Source organism: Pan troglodytes, chromosome 6 (assembly GCF_028858775.2).
Source record: "Pan troglodytes isolate AG18354 chromosome 6, NHGRI_mPanTro3-v2.0_pri, whole genome shotgun sequence".
Lineage (NCBI taxonomy): Eukaryota > Metazoa > Chordata > Mammalia > Primates > Hominidae > Pan > Pan troglodytes.
In genome coordinates, this window is record NC_072404.2 from 32,462,501 (window position 1) to 32,484,104 (window position 21,604).

Below are 21,604 nucleotides of genomic sequence, written 5' to 3' on the forward strand. Positions count from 1 at the left end.
CGCATGAAAAGGGGACATATCCCCTCACTTAGGAAAGACGCAAACATAGCATTATTTTGAAATACAGCCTCGCTTGTACCCTGCAGCGGGGTTTGCTCCAGCGATGGGGTACTTTGGAGACCAATTTGTTTAGCTGATCACTGTCTCTTTGACGTGGCTGCAAATGTTACCTTTCTTTTTCAATCAAAAACACAGCAGGGGGTGCCATCTGTTTGGCACAGGCCTTAGCTCACTTCCCCAATGCCTTTTTGTGCAGATCATTTTACGTGGCAATTTGCTAAAATCTTTCATTCCTTGGTTTTACTAAATATAAGTTTCCAAAATGGGCTGTTTTCTCAGAATGTCAGCAAGACTCACAAATGAATGCAGTTTTTCCTAAACAGCCAGTATCAGATCAAATGGAGCATTTTTCAGATTTTTTTTTTTAATGAACAAATACCTCACTGTCATCTGATTGTTTACTTAAAACCGACATGTTTACTGAGGATGGTGAAAACACATTTATCCTACTGAATTTCACTTCGTTTTCTTTGTTTGGCTTCTACAGAGGTGCACTGTCACCAACACAGGCATCACAATTTTTAAGATCCTTGAAGAGAATAGGTAATGCAAATGCATAGAGCAACCATATTAAATAGTCATTAGGAAACAACAGCTAGCAAGAAAGTGGTTAACTATTTTCCCCAGCTCAGATGCTGTTCAAAGCAATGAATACCCACCCCCCCACCCCCCCACCAACTCCAAGTAGGAACAGATGATCAGCACCACGTGCTGAAGCCACAGGGATGCCCGTGGATTTCCAAGTGCTTTGTAGAATACAAATGAATTATCCTCATTCTTCTCCTAGCAGAGCATATAGGCCAGACCTCATTAGAATTCAATATCACTCTGCTTTTCTAATGTTAATGTACCAGTTATATAAGAAATACGTGTGTTGGTGGGGCGGGGGCTTATTCCACAATTATGTTCAACATGATATCATAATTCTGAAAACTGGACATAATCTTTATTAAAGGAAATTATTGCATTTTGCCGTTTTATCTTTTGCTTCTAATGTAACTTAAATTCCCATTCTAATAGTGGATTATAAGGGCCTTAATTCTTTGTGTCTCTCTTAAAGCTGCAGTGACGACAATACTACTGGCTTTATGGCTTTTTTAAAAATGCCGTGACTAAAGATCAGATTGTGAGGGCTCCATGTCCATCTCACTGTGAAAGGAACACAGCACATTACATTAATAAACAACTGTAGGAGTTTTCTTCATCCAGGAATAACTCAGGGCATTAAGGCTTGAGGTCTTTTGTCTAGAGTGCAGCAAGAGGTGTAATGAAAACAAAAACACCAACACATAAAAATACAATTTATGCCCTTTTATCAAGTGAAGAAAAAGTTGGTTAACGTTTGAAAAGGGAGCAGTAATGTAAATTTATTGACAATTTTATTGTAATAATGAGATGTTTACACAGTCTGGACATTGTGGCTAAATCACTTCTAGCATGTTTATTTGCAGGGAGCTGTTTTCTGGGCAATGCGGCAGGTTCATTAAGAAGACATACAGTATTAGGATTCAAAGAAACAACCAGCTCCCATTCTCCCCTTCCCAGTTATATGTGTGTGTGTATAGTTTTAAATATATATATACTTATAAATAATGAAGTAAAATACAGAATTCCCTTCATAAGAAAAACAACTTCCCCTGTGGCCCCAAAATAGCTTGAAAATAAATGTCGTATTGGTATCTTAATACATAGCATTAGAAAGACAACCTTTAATCACTATAACTAGCTTTTAATACCTAATGTGTAAATGGTAATCTGTTTTTGACTAAGAATAAATTATGGCAGAGTATTAGGGCGGCTCTTGCTTTACCCTTTTCTTCAAAAAACAAAAAAACCCATGGTAATTGTTTTAGATGAGATGCTTCTCTTCTCAACATTTTTTTAAGAGAAAAAACTCATTCAGAGAGAAATATTTCTCTTAAGCAGCCTCAAACCAGATTAATGGATTAAAATGGCACACTTGAATAATGTGACTAAATTTATCTCTATGTGGCTCTTTCATTTTTTGTGTGTTTCTATACTAATCTTTAATACGCTGCTCTGATACGGTTTTCATGTTTCCAAACTGAGCTAAAATGAAAATGACAGATTTTCAGTTATGCAAAAATAGCAATGAAGTGTCAGTAGAAATACATTGTGAACAACATAATTTTTAGGAAAGATGTGAAATGGGAATAATCTTCTAGCATGAAACGGGTCCAATAACAAAATATTCAGGCAATTATATCAATTTTTAAAATTTCAAAACTGTTTAAAAATTAAGGCACTAAATGCTAAGCTACAATATGTTTCCAGCCTCAGTATACATCCATTAAAATTAAGTAGTATCAATACAGAGTATTTATTGCTATAGATCATAGCTTTAGGAGAAGCAAAGGATGGTATACTTATAGCTTGAAATTATCTACTATAATCACTTAGGAAAAGTTTAGAAAACAGACTTATCTTTAATCACAGTTGCCACAATTTAGTATAGTCCCATTGTTTTCCTTTATCAAAGAGTATGTAATGATAATAATATAAAGACATTATAAAAGTAATAGTTTCCCAGCTGAAACTGGTAAGGTTAAGATGGTAAGAGAAACTTTGATTTTAGAAACCAGTGGTAACAGGTACACAATGTGTCTATTTTTTAAGCTGATAGAATTGATTAACGGTTCAAAATAATCAAGGAATCACATCACAAAGCACCATTTTAAAGAGAAGTGCTAAGAATTAACTCTATACTACCATGACATCATCCGATGTTACCAGAATTATGTACTACATCACGCTATAGATTACAATTGCTAGACTAGAAAATGGAATCTTCAGCGACTCTGCATAACAAATATACTTAATAATCTTAAATAAACTCAAACTTACTTTGATATCTTCAAGTAATTCACATGAAAAATGAATTTTTAAAAAATCAGATCATGAAAGCCATTATTATTTGAAGGAATATGCTCAATTTTTTAGATAATTTAAATTATTTAAGAGTCCTTTGCATCTTTTATTAGCTTTGCCTAAAGTTATAACATTAAAGCATTAAGGTTACATGTAATGAGGTTCTGGTTTGCCCTCATTTCTAGCCCCATATTTTCACAAACTACAAGCCAAGATTAGTGCTATATTAAAGGCTAATTAGAGAAAATAAAATTGTGTCACTCCTAGATACGCATCTGATGTTTTTTAACTAGAAAGTGTGTATTCACACACAAACATTCATAGATACCCATCTGGAAGAAACAGTTCATAAAAGGATTAGATAATGGGCAAAGGAAGTCAGCACAAAAATTTTCCTTAGAATGTCAGTTTAAAAAAATTAATTCTCTGCTAACTCCAACCAACTACAAACAACATATACCTAAAGACTATTATTAGCAGATTGGTGGTTTTAAATATCATGAGAAAAGTTTATTTAGAAACTTTATAGACAGAAGTAACATCTCTGTGATTAAAATCACCATTAACAGAAATTGACCATAGCTTGGAAGTCAATGACTTGATCAAAAAATGCATTGAAAATTAAAGGAGAATCAAATCTCAAACTCCTCTAGGATTATTTGCATCAATTTCTGTTATAAATAATAACACCAAGGGCTCACTAAAATTATTTCAAGTAGTATTACAGCCAATGCTGAGTATCAACATTTTTTTCCCTTGCTAGATTTCGGTGTGAAGGAGAAATTATTTGATCATTGTTTCATTTCAGTTCTCATATCTTTAAATGCAGGAAAGCCATGTTTGACGCTACTGTTGATTTTTCAAGTCACTTCTAAACATAATCTCACTTGAGCCTAACCACAATCCTGACAGGGCAGAGAGAACAGGCACCACTGGTATTCCACAGGGAAGGAAACTTATTCTAGGGCACAAGGCACTAGAGAGTGAAACTAGAATTTTGGTTGACTCCAATTCCAGTGTTCTTACTACTACTCACTTTCAGCTGAATACTGCTGGTACAACTCTGTCTCCAACTGAAGGAAAAGAGTCCTTACTCCTAAAGGGGTAGGGTCACTCTCAGCTTCCAGAGTTATGTTACCATAGCTGGTAGCAACTCTGTAAAAGATGTTCACATTATTCATATACACAGCTCTTTGCTTCCCCTCACACTTAATTCAGGAGCTACAAGCATTTTGTAATTTTTTTTTAAATATTCTCATCTGAAACAATACTGAAACCCTTGCGTTTCCCTCCCCGTTTATTTTTAAAAATACATACATAAGGAAAGATTCCCAGTTTGTTTCCCAGATAATCCCTAAGGTTCAGATATCACAAAATCAGAGAACCTTTTATATCTTAGGACACTGCTAGTGGCTTAACCTGCTAAGAACTGTACCAAGGTAAGGTTATGTGGGGCTGTCCTTATCCTTCCCTGTGTTTATGCCCTATCTTATTTAGACTATGAATCTACTTGGGAAAGACTATGTCAAATTCTATGTTTGAAATACCCCTTGCACAGGATGGCACTTAAATGTAATTTATTCAAAATGGAATCATTTAATTAGATAGGAAGAAAAATAGCAAGCCCTGAGACGATAATAAAGAATAAAGCAAATATGCTGACCAACTGAAGCAAAGCAACAGAGAGATAATAACACACATTCACAAGATTGCTACATTTCAGGTTTTTCAATTCAGGATGCTTGTAACAGGATAAACACACAGTTACACAACTTGTTTTTCTGCTGGGTTCCCAGAAAGCAGAGGGCACACTTGACATTGTGAACTATGTAGAGCGATAAGAATTGTAACATCCCATGGCTCATATGACTCCAGCTCCTTGGAATAGCCTGAGGAGGAGGAGGAAAGTGGCGCAAGGAGATGAAAGCAGGGAGCAACAGAGACTACGGACCACAAGCGCTTGACCTGGGAATTAGGAATTAGTAGGGTATCCTAGATGGGACAGGTTATTTTACACCACTGAGATCTACTTGGTGGGCAGCTGGAGATCAGGGTAATGCAGTCATTCACTCTTTGTCCTTCAGAAGCATGATGTTCTGAATAGTAGGCATGGAAACATTTCAAAGAACTCTACAGAATCAAATACCCTTTGAAAATAGAACTTTGGTACACCCCTTTCTCTTGGGCTATAAGACAGTCAGTACTATAGGGTGTATTTTAGACTATGAGAGGGCTCAATTTTACCACCTCTCTGGTTAAATTCCAGAGCCATAATAGTGAATGTTAGTCCTTACTTATCTCTTAATCTTTTCACTCTCCCCAACCCTCAGCCTCCAATCGCTGAAGTACAAAAATATTTAAAAAGGATTTGTTCAAAAAACACAACAGAAGTCTTTATGAGGTCCAGTACAAGGCACTGCTTGGGTGTCCACGGAATAAGACCTTGTACGTACTTATGTATCAGATATTCCAATAAAAATTCTTCTTAAACAAATTCATATCTCAACAAGCAGAAGTCAGGTCAGACATTGCCATCACTCAGTTACAAAATTATACATGTTTTACAATGAAGTTTACTGATTGTACAGTTTGTTAACAATCCTTTATGTTTTTAAACCAATCAATTAAAACCCATCCCTAAAAAACAACTATTTGAGACAGAAGCAGCTGGATTTGCAGTCCTCTTCAAGGCTCCCCTGGCTGGTCCCTTTACTGGGCTTCACATTGGAGGAGGTGGAAAGGATGGGAAAAGGTCCTTAGAAAAGGGTCGGTTTGGCTTGGTGTCCTCTCTGGACTCTGCTGCTTTGATTGACTTCCTATTTTCATCTGGACTGGAACGTCAAGTGTTCCTGCATAAAAGTTTCTTCTCCATTGCGGATCAGCTGCTTTGGATCTGATATGATAACCATGGTATGCTTTCCTGACTAGTGAGCCAAATTCAGCTATCCAATTGTCAATTATTGGATGATTCTTTTCACATGCTTCAGATTATTTTCTAGAAATGGTGACCTCATCAGTGGTCAACAAGCATTTGTTGTGTGCCTATTATATGCAAAGAATCCAAGTAAGCATTTGGTTTTAATTCATCACAGTACTGCGCAGCAGAATAGTGTTCAATTCAGGGCAAGGAGGCTGGTGTGAGGCTTGGTTAGGTAACTCACTACCCTAAGGCTTTGGGGACAAATTATTTAGCCTGTTTCCTAATCGGGAAAATGGTAATGAATAACAGAACTTACTTCATAGGGTTGTTATAAGAATTGAATGAAAAGTGCACAGCATGACAAATAGTAAACACTCAGTAAATGTTAGCTATTACTATTACTAGTCTGACTTAAACTGTTATCATCACATTTGATGTGATAAAGAACACAAGGTTTTCTAAATAGACTCCCATGGGAGCTGGGAGGGGAGGTTAGTAGATGAGAATCTGCTTATTTGTTGGAATTTTCTCCTCCACGAAAGCAGCTGTCTTTAACCAGCATACGCTAGTGTCATTAATTTTCTCCTTTGAGAGTACCTGTGTGACACTTTCCTCAAACAAGAAGTAAATTGCAGTTCAAGCTACAAAATGGCACCTGCTTTTACTCTAGCAGGAGTGATATTTTTATATTAGAAAGTTGAGGCCAATAAACAGAAAACAGACAAGGGCTGTGCTATATTGCCTCTCCGAGTAATGGACAACAAAAAAGAAAACTGAAAAAAAAAAAAAAAAAAAAGAGGAGAGAAACCTAGGGAAACACCTTCCAAAGTTCCAGCATTAAGAAAGGTACTTAAGAGATGGGCTTTGGGAGCAGTTTCTATATTCATGCCTTTGCACATAGTCAAGTGTTTTGGCTTGCTCAACTTCCAGCCCCTCTCTCAACACTGAAGACCTAAACTGAGCAGTGGTATGACTAAGGCGACTTTCTGCATTTACAGTTCCTTTCATTTTGGGGACTCAAAGCACTCAAGTTAACATAATCATACAACTTTAAATAAACAGGGAGTAAAAGTTAACAAAAAGGACAAAAGCTAAATTATGATTAGATTTGGCAGCAACTGTGAAACTTCCCACTTACTTGCACAAATTTTTGATCTGCCCAAGGCGACAGCTAGAATGCTTTCAAGATCAGATGCAGGAAAGGCTTCTCTGATATTACACAAGTGGAATGCAGGGCAGCAGTGATTTGAGATGTTTCACTGGAAAGTGAAAGTAGATCACTTGCCCCAAGCTGCCCGAGGAGGCACCTGTGCCTCTTATTTGAGGTCACAACACTGAACACAAGGGAAGAAAGGAAGGAAACATCTAAGGACAATGTACCACAACTCAACTTTCTTATTATTCACAATCTCACTCAATTCTGTTATAACAATAAAATCCAATCTACTTGTTGATAGTATTATGGGATATACTAACTGTATAAAGGCATTTTCTCTACCAGGTTTACTAGTCAAGCTCTTTTCTTCTTAAATCTCATGTCTTGAGATATTGTGGGGTGCCAAATCAGTTAATTAACAAATATTTACTGGATCCACACCATATAATGTGTACCATGCTGGCAATAAATAATATGTTTGTGTATAAGTAATGGTAGAATAGATTCTACTAGCAGAAACAAGAAAAAGCCCCTCAAACATAGCATTAATGAAATGTCATTCCATGCTACTGTGATCATATAATTTTTAAAGTATTTATCTCATCATAAAATAGTATGCTATCAGGGGTTCTAACAGATATTCTGGAAGAACTCAACTATAAAGCAGTAGGCGTATAATAAACTGGCTAAAGCTGAGATGTCTAGAAATCTCTTGTTCCCAATCCAGAGGATAAACCGTTGTGCATTTGAGTATATATTAAACTTGTATAATAATATTTTAACAATGTAGTACTTATTGTTTCTCTGTATTTTTGAATACTAAGTATGTTACTATAAATAAGATCATATTCATCAAATGTTTTTATTTTATATATATATACAGTGTACACACACACACAAAGTATTCTTTCAACCTTTGAGTGAAGCTATGTTTTCCATGGCTTGATCATGTTTTGATCTCCACTCTTCACCACCTCTTTCTTTACCATGTGGATTGCTTTTCAATAGTCATGAACCTACTGAACTCAAGAGAAGCAAAAGTGATCTCTATATGGTGTGTGTCTATAACTCCAACAAATGAAATACAAATGACTGATTTATCTGAAATTTAGAACTTTAAAAATTCTCACAATGCTTCACTCAGTCTCACTGATGAAGTTCAAGCTTTTAAACAACATGTATATTAGGGTTAATTTTCTTCTAATGGCTGAACTGCAAATCTGAATTCATAATATCTAACTCAGTTCTATTTTTTTTTTTTTTTTTTTTTTTGAGACGGAGTCTCGCTCTGTCGCCCAGGCTGGAGTGCAGTGGCGCGATCTCGGCTCACTGCAAGCTCCGCCTCCCGGGTTCACGCCATTCTCCTGCCTCAGCCTCCCGAGTAGCTGGGACTACAGGCGCCCGCCACCACGCCCGGCTAATTTTTTGTATTTTTAGTAGAGACGGGGTTTCACCGTGTTAGCCAGGATGGTCTCGATCTCCTGACCTCGTGATCCGCCCGCCTCGGCCTCCCAAAGTGCTGGTTCAGTTCTATTTTAAATTATGACCCTGGATAGTACCAGTCTATGAATAAGTAGCAAGTAGTAGAGTGCAGAAATTACATGAAATTATATAAAAAGTAGAAATCATAAGAACTAAGAGTGAGCCTTTGTACACATTTAAGAAACAGTTGAATGGATGCCCTACTCTTTGTGCAAGGCTATATTCAAAGTGGTTGTGTAATGATAGCAAAAAGTGAAACAAAACAAAACATGAAACAAAAACGAAACCCCATATATATGGATTTCACCTACACATGGTTGAAAAGTGATTTTTTTTCCCATGGTCCTATAATACTTTATGTAATTATCTGTAATTAAATTAGCACACAGTAAAAATAATCAGCTTACAATAAAATAAAGTATTCAAAACAATTGCTGGACTAAATGACATTCTTTTTCTATGAAAGAAAGTGTCATATGCAGCAAAGTGGCAAAAATAGAACGGAGTGAGCTGTGTTAAGTGTAAATCCTAAAGCAATGAAAGTCATTTGTATTATCCTTACTTCTTTGAATAAATTCAGATGACAGCCCTATTTCATTTCTTCATTCAGTTTGGCGGCCAGATGGCATTAGAATCATTTACTTCACCTTGTTGTGCTTAATTACTACAATCAACACACTATTTTCCAAATTAATCATAACAAAGTAATTTCATTAGTAACACAGCAGGCTGTTGAATTATTAGCATCATAACAGTTTGCAAACAATTAAACTTTATTTGAACCTTAAAAATTTGCAGAGTGGAACATTATTGTAAGATCTAATGGCAATAGAGTACAAATTCAGTACAGAGCAAATAATCAAGCAAAATGCTATATAAAATATGACTTACAATCACCTTTGAAAAAAATTAGCTCTCTGTTCACAGAAAAACAAATAAAAGCTAAGCAAACATAATGAGACCATAGCAATTAGCATATTTTCTAACAAGCCATGTTGTTTAAATTTATATTAATGATATTATTATGATCTTGAAGAGTATGTGATATATTGTCAAGGGTGTAAAGAAAACTCTCCCTGGTTTGTATACAAATGATTTCATCAAATGAATATAAAGCAGTCATGAATTGAAAGTAATGATTATTTGTCCTGTCACTCCAGTTTTAAGTCTTTTCTTTCCTTTCTTATGTCTCCCACCTATATTCAAGTTTTAAAAGAACAAAGGCCGGTGGAGATCTGAACAGAAATAACACCTTATTTCTGTATTGTCACTGTTCACGAGACTATCTGGCTTGGAACTGTTGGTCATCAGTTGGCAAAGGACTCCCTCTCCTGGATTAACTGTAAAAGGAGGCAGAAATCTAAATGCTTTCCATCATGGGCGAGTTTGTGCCATGGGGGAGGGGTTTCAAGAGGTTTTGTCTGCAATGAAAAGCTGCTGCCATCTACTGGCCTAGGACTAAAAACTTCTTTTCAACCCAAAGCACAAACCCAAATCCACAAAGGCTACATTGTCATTGGAAACAACGGCTTTTGCTTTTCAGCTGCTCAAGTTTTGAAAACCAAAGTCGTCTTTGGTTGTCTAACTTTTGCCAAGATAATTTCAGTCTATTTCAATGACACTATATGAGGAAAAGGTAACAACTGCACAAATGTAACTTCTGAAAACTTTAACTTCACAATGTCTCTCTATATAAACTTGTTTACTCACAATCCCTAAAATCAAATTTCTTTTTTTTTTCACATTTGAGATTGGATGATCATGATATTGAGGGGGTAATGGTAAAACAGACCCTCTCAAACACTGCTTATAAACAGTTTTACACAAATAATGGAGATTTTAAAATATTACCAGCTCAGATACATGTTTAGAATCTTTATAAAGCAAAGATATTGAAAAGTTCCATAAAGATAATACCTGATAAGTAATGATTCAATATTAGGAGTTTATGTGTAGTCCAAATAATTATCTAACCAGCAATGCGTTTTGACATATGTTAAGGCTACATTGGTATCTCATAGGTATTTTAAACACCTCTGATTTCAAATATACATGAAAAGGTAATTATATGATTCTACAAATCTTGCTCAGGCAGCACAGAGTATAACTCAAATGTCAGGCTAACACTACCTTTCTACTCACCTGTTGGTACATGCTACCACCGGGATTTCTACACTCTCCTCTGCAAACCCTTCTTTTCTTTTCAGTGCTCTGAGAAGTATATAGAAAAGCCTCAAATCTGCTGTTCTGCAGTGGGATGTAAATAGCATAGCAATAAGGCAAGATAAGAGAGTGCTTGGTTATGCCTTTTTACTTTGAGAATACACTGAGATTCTGTTTTTTTGTTTTTTTTTTTTTTTCTGAGATGGAGTCTCACTCTGTCGCCCAGGCTGGAGCGCAGTGGCGCGATCTTGGCTCACTGCAACCTCTGCCTACCTTGTTCAAGCAATTCTCGTGCCTTGGCCTCCCAAGTAGCTGGGACTGCAGGTGAACATTACCACACTTGGCTAATTTTTAGTAGAGACGGGGTTTCACCATGTTGGCCTGGCTGGGAGATTCTTTATACCATTTTGTTAGTGGTAGGATGGTATTTCTTAGGAATTTTTTGTTTCATTAAATTTAAACAAAAGTACAGTAGAAAATGTTGCCAGGCCCATGATCGCACCAGGATATTTGTACGGTAAAATGCTTTGCATGAGTCATACTTCTGGTACGCACTTCTGTTGCAGGTGACAGCACACTGCCATTTGCAACTTCATCATTTTTTCTTTCTTGCGGTTGTACTTAATAGGAATTAAATGTGTGAAAATAAATAATAACAATAAAGTTATCTATAAAGTTTGAACATTCTTTAGCATTCTTTGGTTAGCAACCACATTCTTCAGCATCTACCAAAAAAACTGCATGATACACTAAATTTAAAATGCTATGAAATTATACATTACTCTCTAAAAATAATTGATGTCCAATGATTAAGAAACATTACAAATCACACCAGAAGAAGCAAGAGTAGCCTACTATGCTATAGTAGACTATATGTTACGTATAAAATAGTGATGAATTCTTCACACAAATCAAATGGGTAAATAAAAACTATAATTATTTCTTTGCAAAACAGCAACAGGTATAACTTTACTGGTTGCATCTAATTTACATTAATATCCTTCATTTAATTTCACATCAGAGGAATATTTTAATGAGCGACTGCATAAAATAACAGTCAAAGATAAGCAATGTTTAATAAAACAAGGAGAGGTTAGGAGCTGTCACTCGTGCTTTCATGACGCTTCTAAATCCAAAGCATTTGCAGACAAGCAGAAGAATTTTCCTTTTCTGCAGGAGAAAGGGAAAGCTGCATTTTCATTTTTGATTCAGCTGAAACTTGATTTTTCCTGCTTAAAAAAATTACACTTTTAACCAAGGAAAAATGTATTTTTACTCAACATTTTGTCAATTCAACTCTTCAGAAAGGCCATAAAAAGTGGTATTTTACTGAAAAGGAGGAAGTTTGGGAAAACAGCTGGTTACTATCAAAAGAACTTTCTCTAAATAATCTATTCATTTCCAAAGTAAATTCCATGAAGTTTTTATTTTAAAAATTCTTATTTTAAAAATTAAACCAGATCAAACAAAACAAAAAAGATTTGGGGGCACAATCTTTGTGTTATCAGAAAACTCTAAAGACTTTTAAAAAGGCAAAGACTCATAACGAAGAGACCAAGAGAACATATGAGCTATTACAGAATATTGGATTAAAATGTACTTACCCAGGACTCTCAAATATCATACATCTCCATTATGTAGGCTTTAGGCACCAAGCCAATGGCTCCCTTCATTTCTCCTACCCACCAGCCATATCTATTGTATTCCTAATTGAAAACAATATGCAATATTAACCTTTAGACTGGTGTAAGTACAATGTCGTTTGTATGCAACTTCTTAGAAATGTTATTTCTATTTATAAAGTTAAAAGAGCTTGAGCTGCAAATGTAAACATTTTCATCTTTTTGTTTCTGGACACTTTAAAATGCTGTTAGGCAACGATTTAAATTAAGGTATAACACAAAGCCTGTTTATTATTGGGCACAGAACACAGAAACAATCACTCATGATGAAAACCTAGAAAATGAAACTTCCTCAGGAAGCCTTCTCTCGGGGACACTCTCTCTCTCCACAGAGCCTGGGGATACCTTTCATGTGTAAGAGGCTATAGAAGGTTAAAGCCAGGATCCTTAAGCTATTATATTGGCCTTCAAGAAGCTTATCATCTAGCAAGGATAAAATAATTTTTTTTTACAATAAACTACTTATTTCTTAAACTTATATGACCTAAAATGATTTAGAATGTTGATAGATGTGTGCCCCTTCTTAAGAAAATCTAATATACACACTTTAACAGATAAATTAGAGAATACGGAAACACTAATAATACCAAAAAACTGCTTAAAAAATAATTCACAAATAGGTTCCTTTAAAATAGTTTCCCTAAGGCATTTATTATTCCTTTATTATTGACCATAAACTACCTTAGATAAAGAATAGGTAGAAGGAATTTAAAGGTGCTGTTAGAGTCACCCTTATAGTGGAAGATCAATAGGAAATAAAAGTATCTCAAGTTATAAAGGCAAAATATTAATCTACCTCTAAAACAGAGTGGTCGATGAGTCACTTTTGCATTTACTTTGCAACCTGAGATAAACAAACCCATACCTCCTTTTCTCCCACTTTTTCCTCCTTCGACAGATACACCACTGCTTTAGGCATTGTGAATACTCCATAACCGGTCTCATATGTCTGCCAGATTGACTAATGTATTTTTATCTCAAATTTATTTATGTGTAGTGAGATACAAACAAAGTAAAATGAATTTCAAGTTTCAAGAATAATATCTTCCAAAAGCAATACTCTTCACAAGCATTGTAGTGCTCAAATTTAATTTTTCATATAAGATAAATTTTTAAAATCAATCCCAAAAGTAATTTAATAGGTTATGATTTTCCAGCATCTGAGTCATAGATAAATGTGCATATGTATATTGAGTTATATGTGGGGAGGGAATGTTAATACTAGTACAGACTTAACATTTGTATTGATTAGTATGCTATTGACCATCAGAAAGGAAAATTATGCAATTCTTTAATACAAATGTAGCATTACATTAGCGTGTATGTATTGATATGTAGTCTATCAATAGAGAGATTATAGGATAAAATCCATAGGCACTTTTTCAAACAGTGGGCAGTATCAGGATTAGGTTTATTGGAAGAACAAAGTGGAGGGGGAGAGGGGAGAAAAGACCACTCCTGCTATTGTTACTCTACTGAGGGCACAGCTCTGGCTTGTGAGGCAGTAAACTCAAGATTTTAAGTTTTAAACTTTTAAAGTTCATTGATAGTGTGAACTTAGTGGACGAAGCTGTCTAAGGAACGAGGATACTCTGATGCCCAGAACCCAATGATGGCTATAATCTGTGTAGGACATATTTATCAGAAGAAAATACTAACTTACTGAAAGTCATGATTAGCAACGATTATATCTTAATAGGTACCTAATAAAACTGCCCTTTTCTATTTTTAAGGCAATGAATACAATTAAAGCCTAATGCTTAAAAAAACACACGTACTTAACGTTCCACAGACTACTGTAAGATTTCAAAATGGATAATTAACAGGGTAGATCTGAGTGTTAAAGCTCTTATTCAATGCCAATATAAGATTTTTGAAACTGATTATTTGGAATGAGAAAAGGAACTAGCCCCCTGCTCCCCAGTGACAGACATAGAAAACATTCAGTGAGAAGACATATTATTGGCATAAACTTGCTTCCAGAGAGTGGCCCTCAATCTGGGGGTCAATGCTTAGATTCAAATTACAAGCCAGAAAGTTATTACTTTATAATATTCTACTTTGGTCATAGTCTATGCTATCAACTAAAGGCATGTCATCATTTTCAAAAAGTTACTCACACCCAAATTTAAGAAATTAGTTCCCAAGAAATCACATCAACAAGGGCAGACTTCACAGTTGAGAGAATTCTGTGCTATGGTAGAACAGGAAGATTTATTAACTAGAAAGCAGAGTGGTAAACAGCAGGGAGGAGCTTAATCAACTATAAACAAATCCCTTAAAAGTTATACTCTAGGGAGAAAAAAGGTTTAGACTAAAATAATCTTAAATGCTTCACTTAATTTAAAATAATTGAAAAACACAGGAAACATACACTTGATAAAAATACTCTAAAATATCAGATTTAAATCAGAAAAGGTAAAACTAAAAACCAGAATATTACCTTATATTTGTAAAGAATTGCAAATTATATTCCTGTTTGAAATTAATGCATTATGATCAAATATAGTGAGGTAAAAATACAGGAGGCAAATTTATGGATTTACACTGCAGCCATTAGAGTGTTGACAAGACTGCAAATACAGGAGCTTTTTACTTTTATCATTACTATTCTCTGTATGAGCCTCCTGAGCAACATGAATCCCAGTTAAACCATTTGCAGCCTATAAATTGGAATGAAAATGCTTCTTGGAGTACAGTATTCTAAACTTTGGCCTGAACATTCAATATTGTACAAGGTTTCCTTCTGAAAAAGAAAATCTGCCTGTCTATGCCTTTCCTCTTTTCCACCCCCAAACAAATGTGATTACAAATGATATATTACTTACAGTGGAAAATAATGCAACTGATACAATGTTGTTTTGCAGTCCACAAACTAATTATAGTATTGTTCTATAAAGTCACAAGTGGATCATTTAACAAACAAAAAGGAAAACTCTCAAACTTTATCTTCTTAGCAAACAAAAAATAGACAATCCATACCAGGCTGTTGTCTAAATCTTTGAAATGTTAGGAAGCCATCATGTAATCTTTATGGAACACAAGGTTTCAGGTACAAGGAGGTCTGCCATCTGGTATCCTTCACCTATTCAGCTCTTAACATCAGCTGAAATGCTAACATAGGCAAGTGACTGTACTTCAGGAGGACTGATAAAATAATGAAGAGTCCTTTAATCTACAGGAAACCATTCTAGTCAATTTATAAGAAATATTGCATCCCTTTGTAGGACGTGTAATTATTTTCTATTAATCATGTGCTATAAAGCTACATTATGCGGTTATTCTGTTATCACTAGAAAGAGGCCTGCAGTCAGCTTCTGACAATGTTAGGTAATTACTAACACAAAGCTGGTTTCTCCTCCTGCAGTAATGCTATCAAGATCCAGAGGTGTAGTGATGCTTATTGTATAAAAATAGTACTCAAAAGAAATTCAATATCTGCAAAATGGATGGCTTCAAGGCAAAATGTAGTGTGGCAATCAAAGAAGCAAAAAAAAGCCAAACTTGCCCAGTACCGAGAAAATAATAGTAAGGCGGTAGTGAATGCTTGTGATCTAACTCCCATGTTTTCAATTTTCATACCATTATAGTCATTTTATTTGTTTTATTTTGTAGTTGAAACTTTAGTCCCCAATTAATATTTATTGAGCAGTAAGAGTGACTGGGTAAGAAGGCAGGAAAAAGGACTAGTTATAATAAAGTGAAACAGAGACTTTATCCAACATAATAGTAATATTTACTCATTAACTAAATCTTCTTTCTCTGCTGGAATATTATTTTACACTTAAATAAGGCCCCAACATTTACTTAAATCTTTTTCAGCACCATGACTGTCATTTATCGAGTATGTTAATCTGCTTTCTGCGAATGATATGGTAAAAGAATGCTGACTTAACAGAAACCTGAAACATTAAAAGATTTAATAATGTACTAACCCTTTCAGAAATTAGTTACCGATGTGTTTGAAAGCAACAGGTGTTTGCAATGTTAAAAAAAATTTGTGTCCTTTTCCAAACATATATCTGTGCTTCAAAACACACCAGCCTTTTGTGAAAATGAAAGTAATTTTATTCACAAAACATAAAATACAGCAAGTTTAAGAACCAATGGACTTGACTGTTGTTTTCCAAGTATTCTTCATTGTGATATCTTTATTCACAAACACTGTAATACTATGAAAACTAGATACCTATTTAAAGTGTATAAATACTTTCATCAAGGCTACCTCTTTAGTCTCTTTTTTATTAACTCTGATTAGAAACTTTGTAAGAATCCTCTCATTTCTCATACATTCATCGTTTCAAAAGGTTATCTTTATAAATGCACAACAGGAACTGTACAACCTCGGCGTTTTACTATTACTATCTATACATTAACTACTTGAATCTTAGATTCCTAACCTGTTAAATGAGGAAACTGACACAATCTCTAAAGACCTCCATGATGTTTGAGCACCACCATTCAGGAACCTGATTGAAGACACTAAGTTCTCTAGTGGTGTACGGAGATCAATCTCACTACTTTGCAATTTACTTTGCAGGTGTGACTTTGAGTTCCTCTAATTCAAAGAATTACTGTTTTTCCTCCTTGCATTGTATACTCCATTTTTAAAGCAAGAGAGACAAAAACAAGGAAGCTGACAGTAAGAATTCTCATAAGAAATTTTAGTTTATATCCCTGAGTCATGCTATAGTTAATTCCAATTTCTACAAAGTTGACAGTTACAATACCATAGAGTAAAACCTGACATTCAGACTGGTGATTCGCAGATAATGTTAGGCAAAGAAGATCATGTCATGCTCAGTAGAAAGTGACTTTGGTATTCAGTGTATGGTATTTTACCTACATGACTCTATTAACTGTTCTCAGGTTCACCCATTCCACTTTATTCTCACTGGCACCACTAATTCAGGCCTTCATCACCTTGCCCTGGATTACTGCATTATCAATGGTGCCTCTCTGTTCTTCCCAGGAACTCTTTTCATCAGTTTACCCTGCTGCTCAAAAACTTACACTAACTCTCCACTGCATTAACTGTAGACTTTAGCTTGTTCCCACCCTGCTGGCAACCTTTTCCTGTCACTGTTCTAGCTGGCACAATACAACCTGCCACACTACACTCATTCTACCTCTGTATGTAGTGCTTCCTTCCCAGAGACATCTCCTCTCCCTCAGCCAAATCCTGTCCAATGACTAAGACCTGACTCAGCTGTCATGATTTTTTCTCTGAATTAGCTAATCCATATTTATATCTCTCATTTCAAGCTAAGCATTTATTCCTCAGTAGATTTTACGTACATTAGTTTTATTCCTTCAACTAAAATAAAGTACAAACTCATTAAGATCAGAGGAAGGACTTACACTTAATCTGTATGCCTCCCACTGCAGGAGATATAAAAGATGTTCCATAAATAGGTACTAGATGATTAAATAGACTAAGTCTTCATTTTGGATGATGCACCAGTTGACTATCCTAAATATTTTCTTAAGAAATGTAATTTCCAATAGTAATATATTTTCTTTTGTGTATATTAGGCATAGTTAAAGAATTGTAGTAGTGATGAAACAAGCATTTGTTCTGAAGCATTCACATGTAGCTGAGTGGGCGATCTGAAGGAGCATGCTGTTCCCACCTGTGGCAGGCTGTTGCCACCATGTTTTCAAATGTACTACATGGGATGTGCCTTGTCTAAAAAGCTTAAATCCCATGTGCAGAAAGAAGGTATTTGTCCACATTGGAACAGGGACCAACTAATTCCAGTTCTTGGAAAAAATGAATTCAGTTTAACTTACTTGTAAGCACTGAAAGAAGTTAAGACAGAATTTTGCAAAGGCAAAAAATAGTATGACAGGTAGAATGGAAAATCTCCTGGTTTTTTCAGCTCCTTATCTTCTCAGAAGATACAGTCTCATCCTAGCTCTGTTGCTAACTAGATTTGTGACTTTGGGCGATCCCAAAGTTTCTTTAGGGATGATTTTTTTGTTTATATTTATATTCTTCATTCAGACTCTACAACAGTGCACTTAGGTACTTAATATATATCAATAAGTCTAATTATTATACATTTGGACCCTCACAGAATTCCCTTTATAAAATCTTTTATTATATTTACTAGGAAAAGTTTCTGTTGAGGCCAATACCTGCCACTTATGCACTTATTTATATAAAGTTGTTGAGGCCAGATATTCAGGGCAGATTCTAGAAATTCATGTAAGAATATTTAAGTAGCCAGTGCTGGGAAAAGCCAAGATCCTTCCTTTATGATTAAAAGAAATTACTAGCTCCCATCTCTCCCTTTTTTGGTTTGGCTGCCAAGAAGTTCAGGGCCAAGGTGGAAGTACAACCTCAGAAACACCATTGTCTTTGGAGGTCTCTATAGGAGTGGTCCATTTTTCCTTTGGGCTTTTATTTCTTTTTCCCTTATTATGTTGAGCCTCGATTTCTTTACCTATAAAGTGAAGGGCTAGCACTAAGGTCCCCCTCACTCTATGATCCTATCATTCTAAGTTCTTTTAAGAAGTCAGGATTATTTCCTGTTGTTAACTGTATTTTGGTAGAAGCATAGTAAACATCTATCTGCCATACTGTTAACATATTGGGATACAAAAATATTTAAGACACAGTGTCTACCTCAAGAAGTTCAAAGTTTAGACAGAAAGCCAGAGAAACAGGTAATCATTATATTGAATGTTAGGTAAGAGAGGGAAAAAGTTTGTAAAAAGAGAAGCAACTAATCCTACAGCAGGATCCGAGAGGCTTTACATAGAAAGTGACAGCTGGGCTGAGACTCCAGAAGGAATAATGAAAGGAGCAATACATGGCAGGCGTGAAGGCCTGCAGAGATAAAAGAATGTGCTGTGTTCAGTGAAGAGTAAGTAGTTGAGAGTGTGGTTAACACACAAGGTACAGGCGAAGATAAGGGAAAAGTGGTGTAAGCTGCTGTAGAAAAACTAGCTTGGAAACATCAGGTTGATTTGGTTTCTCACAGGGTTTCTCTGGCTGCCTACCATTCTCCAAGGTAAGGAAAGAGAAGTGATGGCTCATGCCTGTAATCCCAGCACTTTGGGAGGCCGAGGCGGGAGGATCACCTGAAGTCAGGAGTTCAAGACCAGCCTGACCAACATGGTGAAACCCTATGTCTACTAAAAATACAAAAAATTAGCCGGGCATGGTGGCAGGAGCCTGTAATCCCAGCTACTTGGGAGGCTGAGGCAGGAGAAATGCTTGAACCCGGGAGGCAGAGGTTGCAGTGAGCTGAGATTGCATCACTGCACCCCAGCCTGGGTGACAGAGCAAGACTCTGTCTCAATAAAAAAAAAAAAAAAGAAGAAGAAGTGATCCTGAATGACTGATGTCTATTGGCTCTATGCTCCCCTTTCATCAATATAGCCATCCACCCCCTTCCATAGCACAGCCGTTCTTCTAGGTTTTATATGTAATAGGCAAAGAAAATAAGCATTCATATTTGTTAAATGAATAAACTCCATTTATACATAAAGTTCCTGTTCAAGTTCCATTTCCTATGAATCTTTCATTACTTACTTACTCCAGTATTTACTGACTTCCCTTTCTTCTGGGATTCTCCAGGACTACAACACTGATACCCTACATTGTGTTTTATTGCTATTATCTATTTTATGCATTGGTCTTCTCTTCGACTTAATTGCAGTCTCCTTGAATAACAGTTTGTGGCTTTTCTGGATCCTGCTCAAAATAGTACTTTGCATGAGTGTTCACCAAATATTTGTTGATTAGAAAATGAAATAATTTTGACCATCTATACAAGATTTAATTATGTAAAAGATACTGTCAATAACATGGTTCGCTGTTGTTTAGAACTGGGACGTGATAATTACAATTAACCTCTGATATAGAAGAAAAGTTAAAGTCCTAATCAAGTCCCACTTAACTGTAGCAAAGTAGAAAGAGAAAAGGCTTTAGGGTCAGACCTGTATTGATACCTGGAGAAGGCACTTAATAGCTGCGTATCCTCAGATAATTTCCATAATAACCTTACTGCACATCAGTTTCCTAATCTGTAAAATTATAACATCATCTACTTCACAGGGTTATTATATTGATTATATGTGTGAAAGCATATTAAGTACCTAGAACAGGACATTGTAAATGCTCAATAAACACTTTTTCATTCCCTCCCCCACTCCCTGCCCACTAATTGGTATAGCAAAGTATTATGGCAACAACAAAAAAACAGAGTACTTTGGGACGCAGTATAAGGCAATCTGATTATTATGAGCAGGTCTCCACCCTGCTCTTCCAAAGAGAATCTTATCTTCTCCCAAAGAGAACAAGTATTTGAGGAATATAACATTTTATTACAATTTTAACTGGTTGTTCTTTTTTTTTTTTTTTTTTTTTGAGATGAAGTCATGCTCTGTCACCCAGGCTGGAGTGCAGTGGTACGATCTCAGCTCACTGCAACCTCTACTTCCCGGGTTCAAGTGATTCTCCTGCCTCAGCTTCCCAAGTAGCTGGGACTACAGGTGTGCACCACCACGCCCAGGTAATTTTTCTATTTTTAGTAGAGACGGGGTTTCACCATGTTGGCCAGGTTGGTCTCGAACTCCTGACTTCAAGTGATCCTTCTGCCTCGGCCTCCCAAAGTGCTGGGATTACAGGAGTGAGCCACAATACCTGGCATGCTGGTTGTTCCTTGATAGCTGAATACTCAATGAACATCTGTCACTTATCTATAATTTACTAAATATCGACTCTAAAACTTTTCTTAATCAGTAGTCTATCTCTAGTCTCTATGCCTAATGATTTCCCTGGAATACCTAGCTCCATGTTCTAAAGGGATGAGGAAGAAGACATCACAAAAGAGTGAAAGTACGCTATACACACTGAGGGAGTTCCTCATTTTCCAGGCTGAAATCATGAATTGTTCAACTGAGAATTAAAAAAAATATCAACGTAGTGCTTTTCTTTAAGGTTTTGTTTTGCTGCTGCCAAACTCTTAGTTATTCATGCTGAAGTAAATCACATAGGCCTTACAGGTGGGCTCCTTTCCAAAGCAGCCCCCTCCACTGCCACCTCTGCTCACCTTGCCTCTCTGACACTGCCTTCTGGCTTTTCCTCTACCTGTCAGGCCATTGCAAGGGCTGCAGCTGCCAGCCTGCCTCCTATAAGCACCTTTTGCTTTCATCTGCCAACATTTTTCTGGAATGTTTCCTCCAATTTATGTAAGAGAAAGTAGGGAAGTACTTAAGCATATTGTTCACAAACAGATA

General features: G+C 35.9%; 1 protein-coding gene across 18 annotated transcripts in view; it reads right to left on the reverse strand.

The window, feature by feature from the left end:
• Positions 1 to 21,604, reverse strand: part of SKAP2 (src kinase associated phosphoprotein 2) — a 207,734-nt gene that overhangs the window by 1,587 nt on the left and 184,543 nt on the right. For 7 of the 18 annotated variants that reach the window (XM_063814137.1, XM_519007.8, XM_063814138.1 and 4 more), the window contains 2 exons: positions 12,275 to 12,376; positions 9,263 to 11,840 (listed from right to left, as the gene is read on the reverse strand). In XM_063814137.1, coding sequence (XP_063670207.1) covers positions 12,284 to 12,376 — 93 coding nt within the window. In that variant the 3' untranslated portion in view covers positions 9,263 to 11,840; positions 12,275 to 12,283. Of the gene's footprint in view, positions 1 to 9,262; positions 11,903 to 12,274; positions 12,377 to 21,604 lie in introns of those variants that run through there. The other 11 variants (XM_009452809.4, XM_063814144.1, XM_063814139.1 and 8 more) reach the window with 3 other exon arrangements.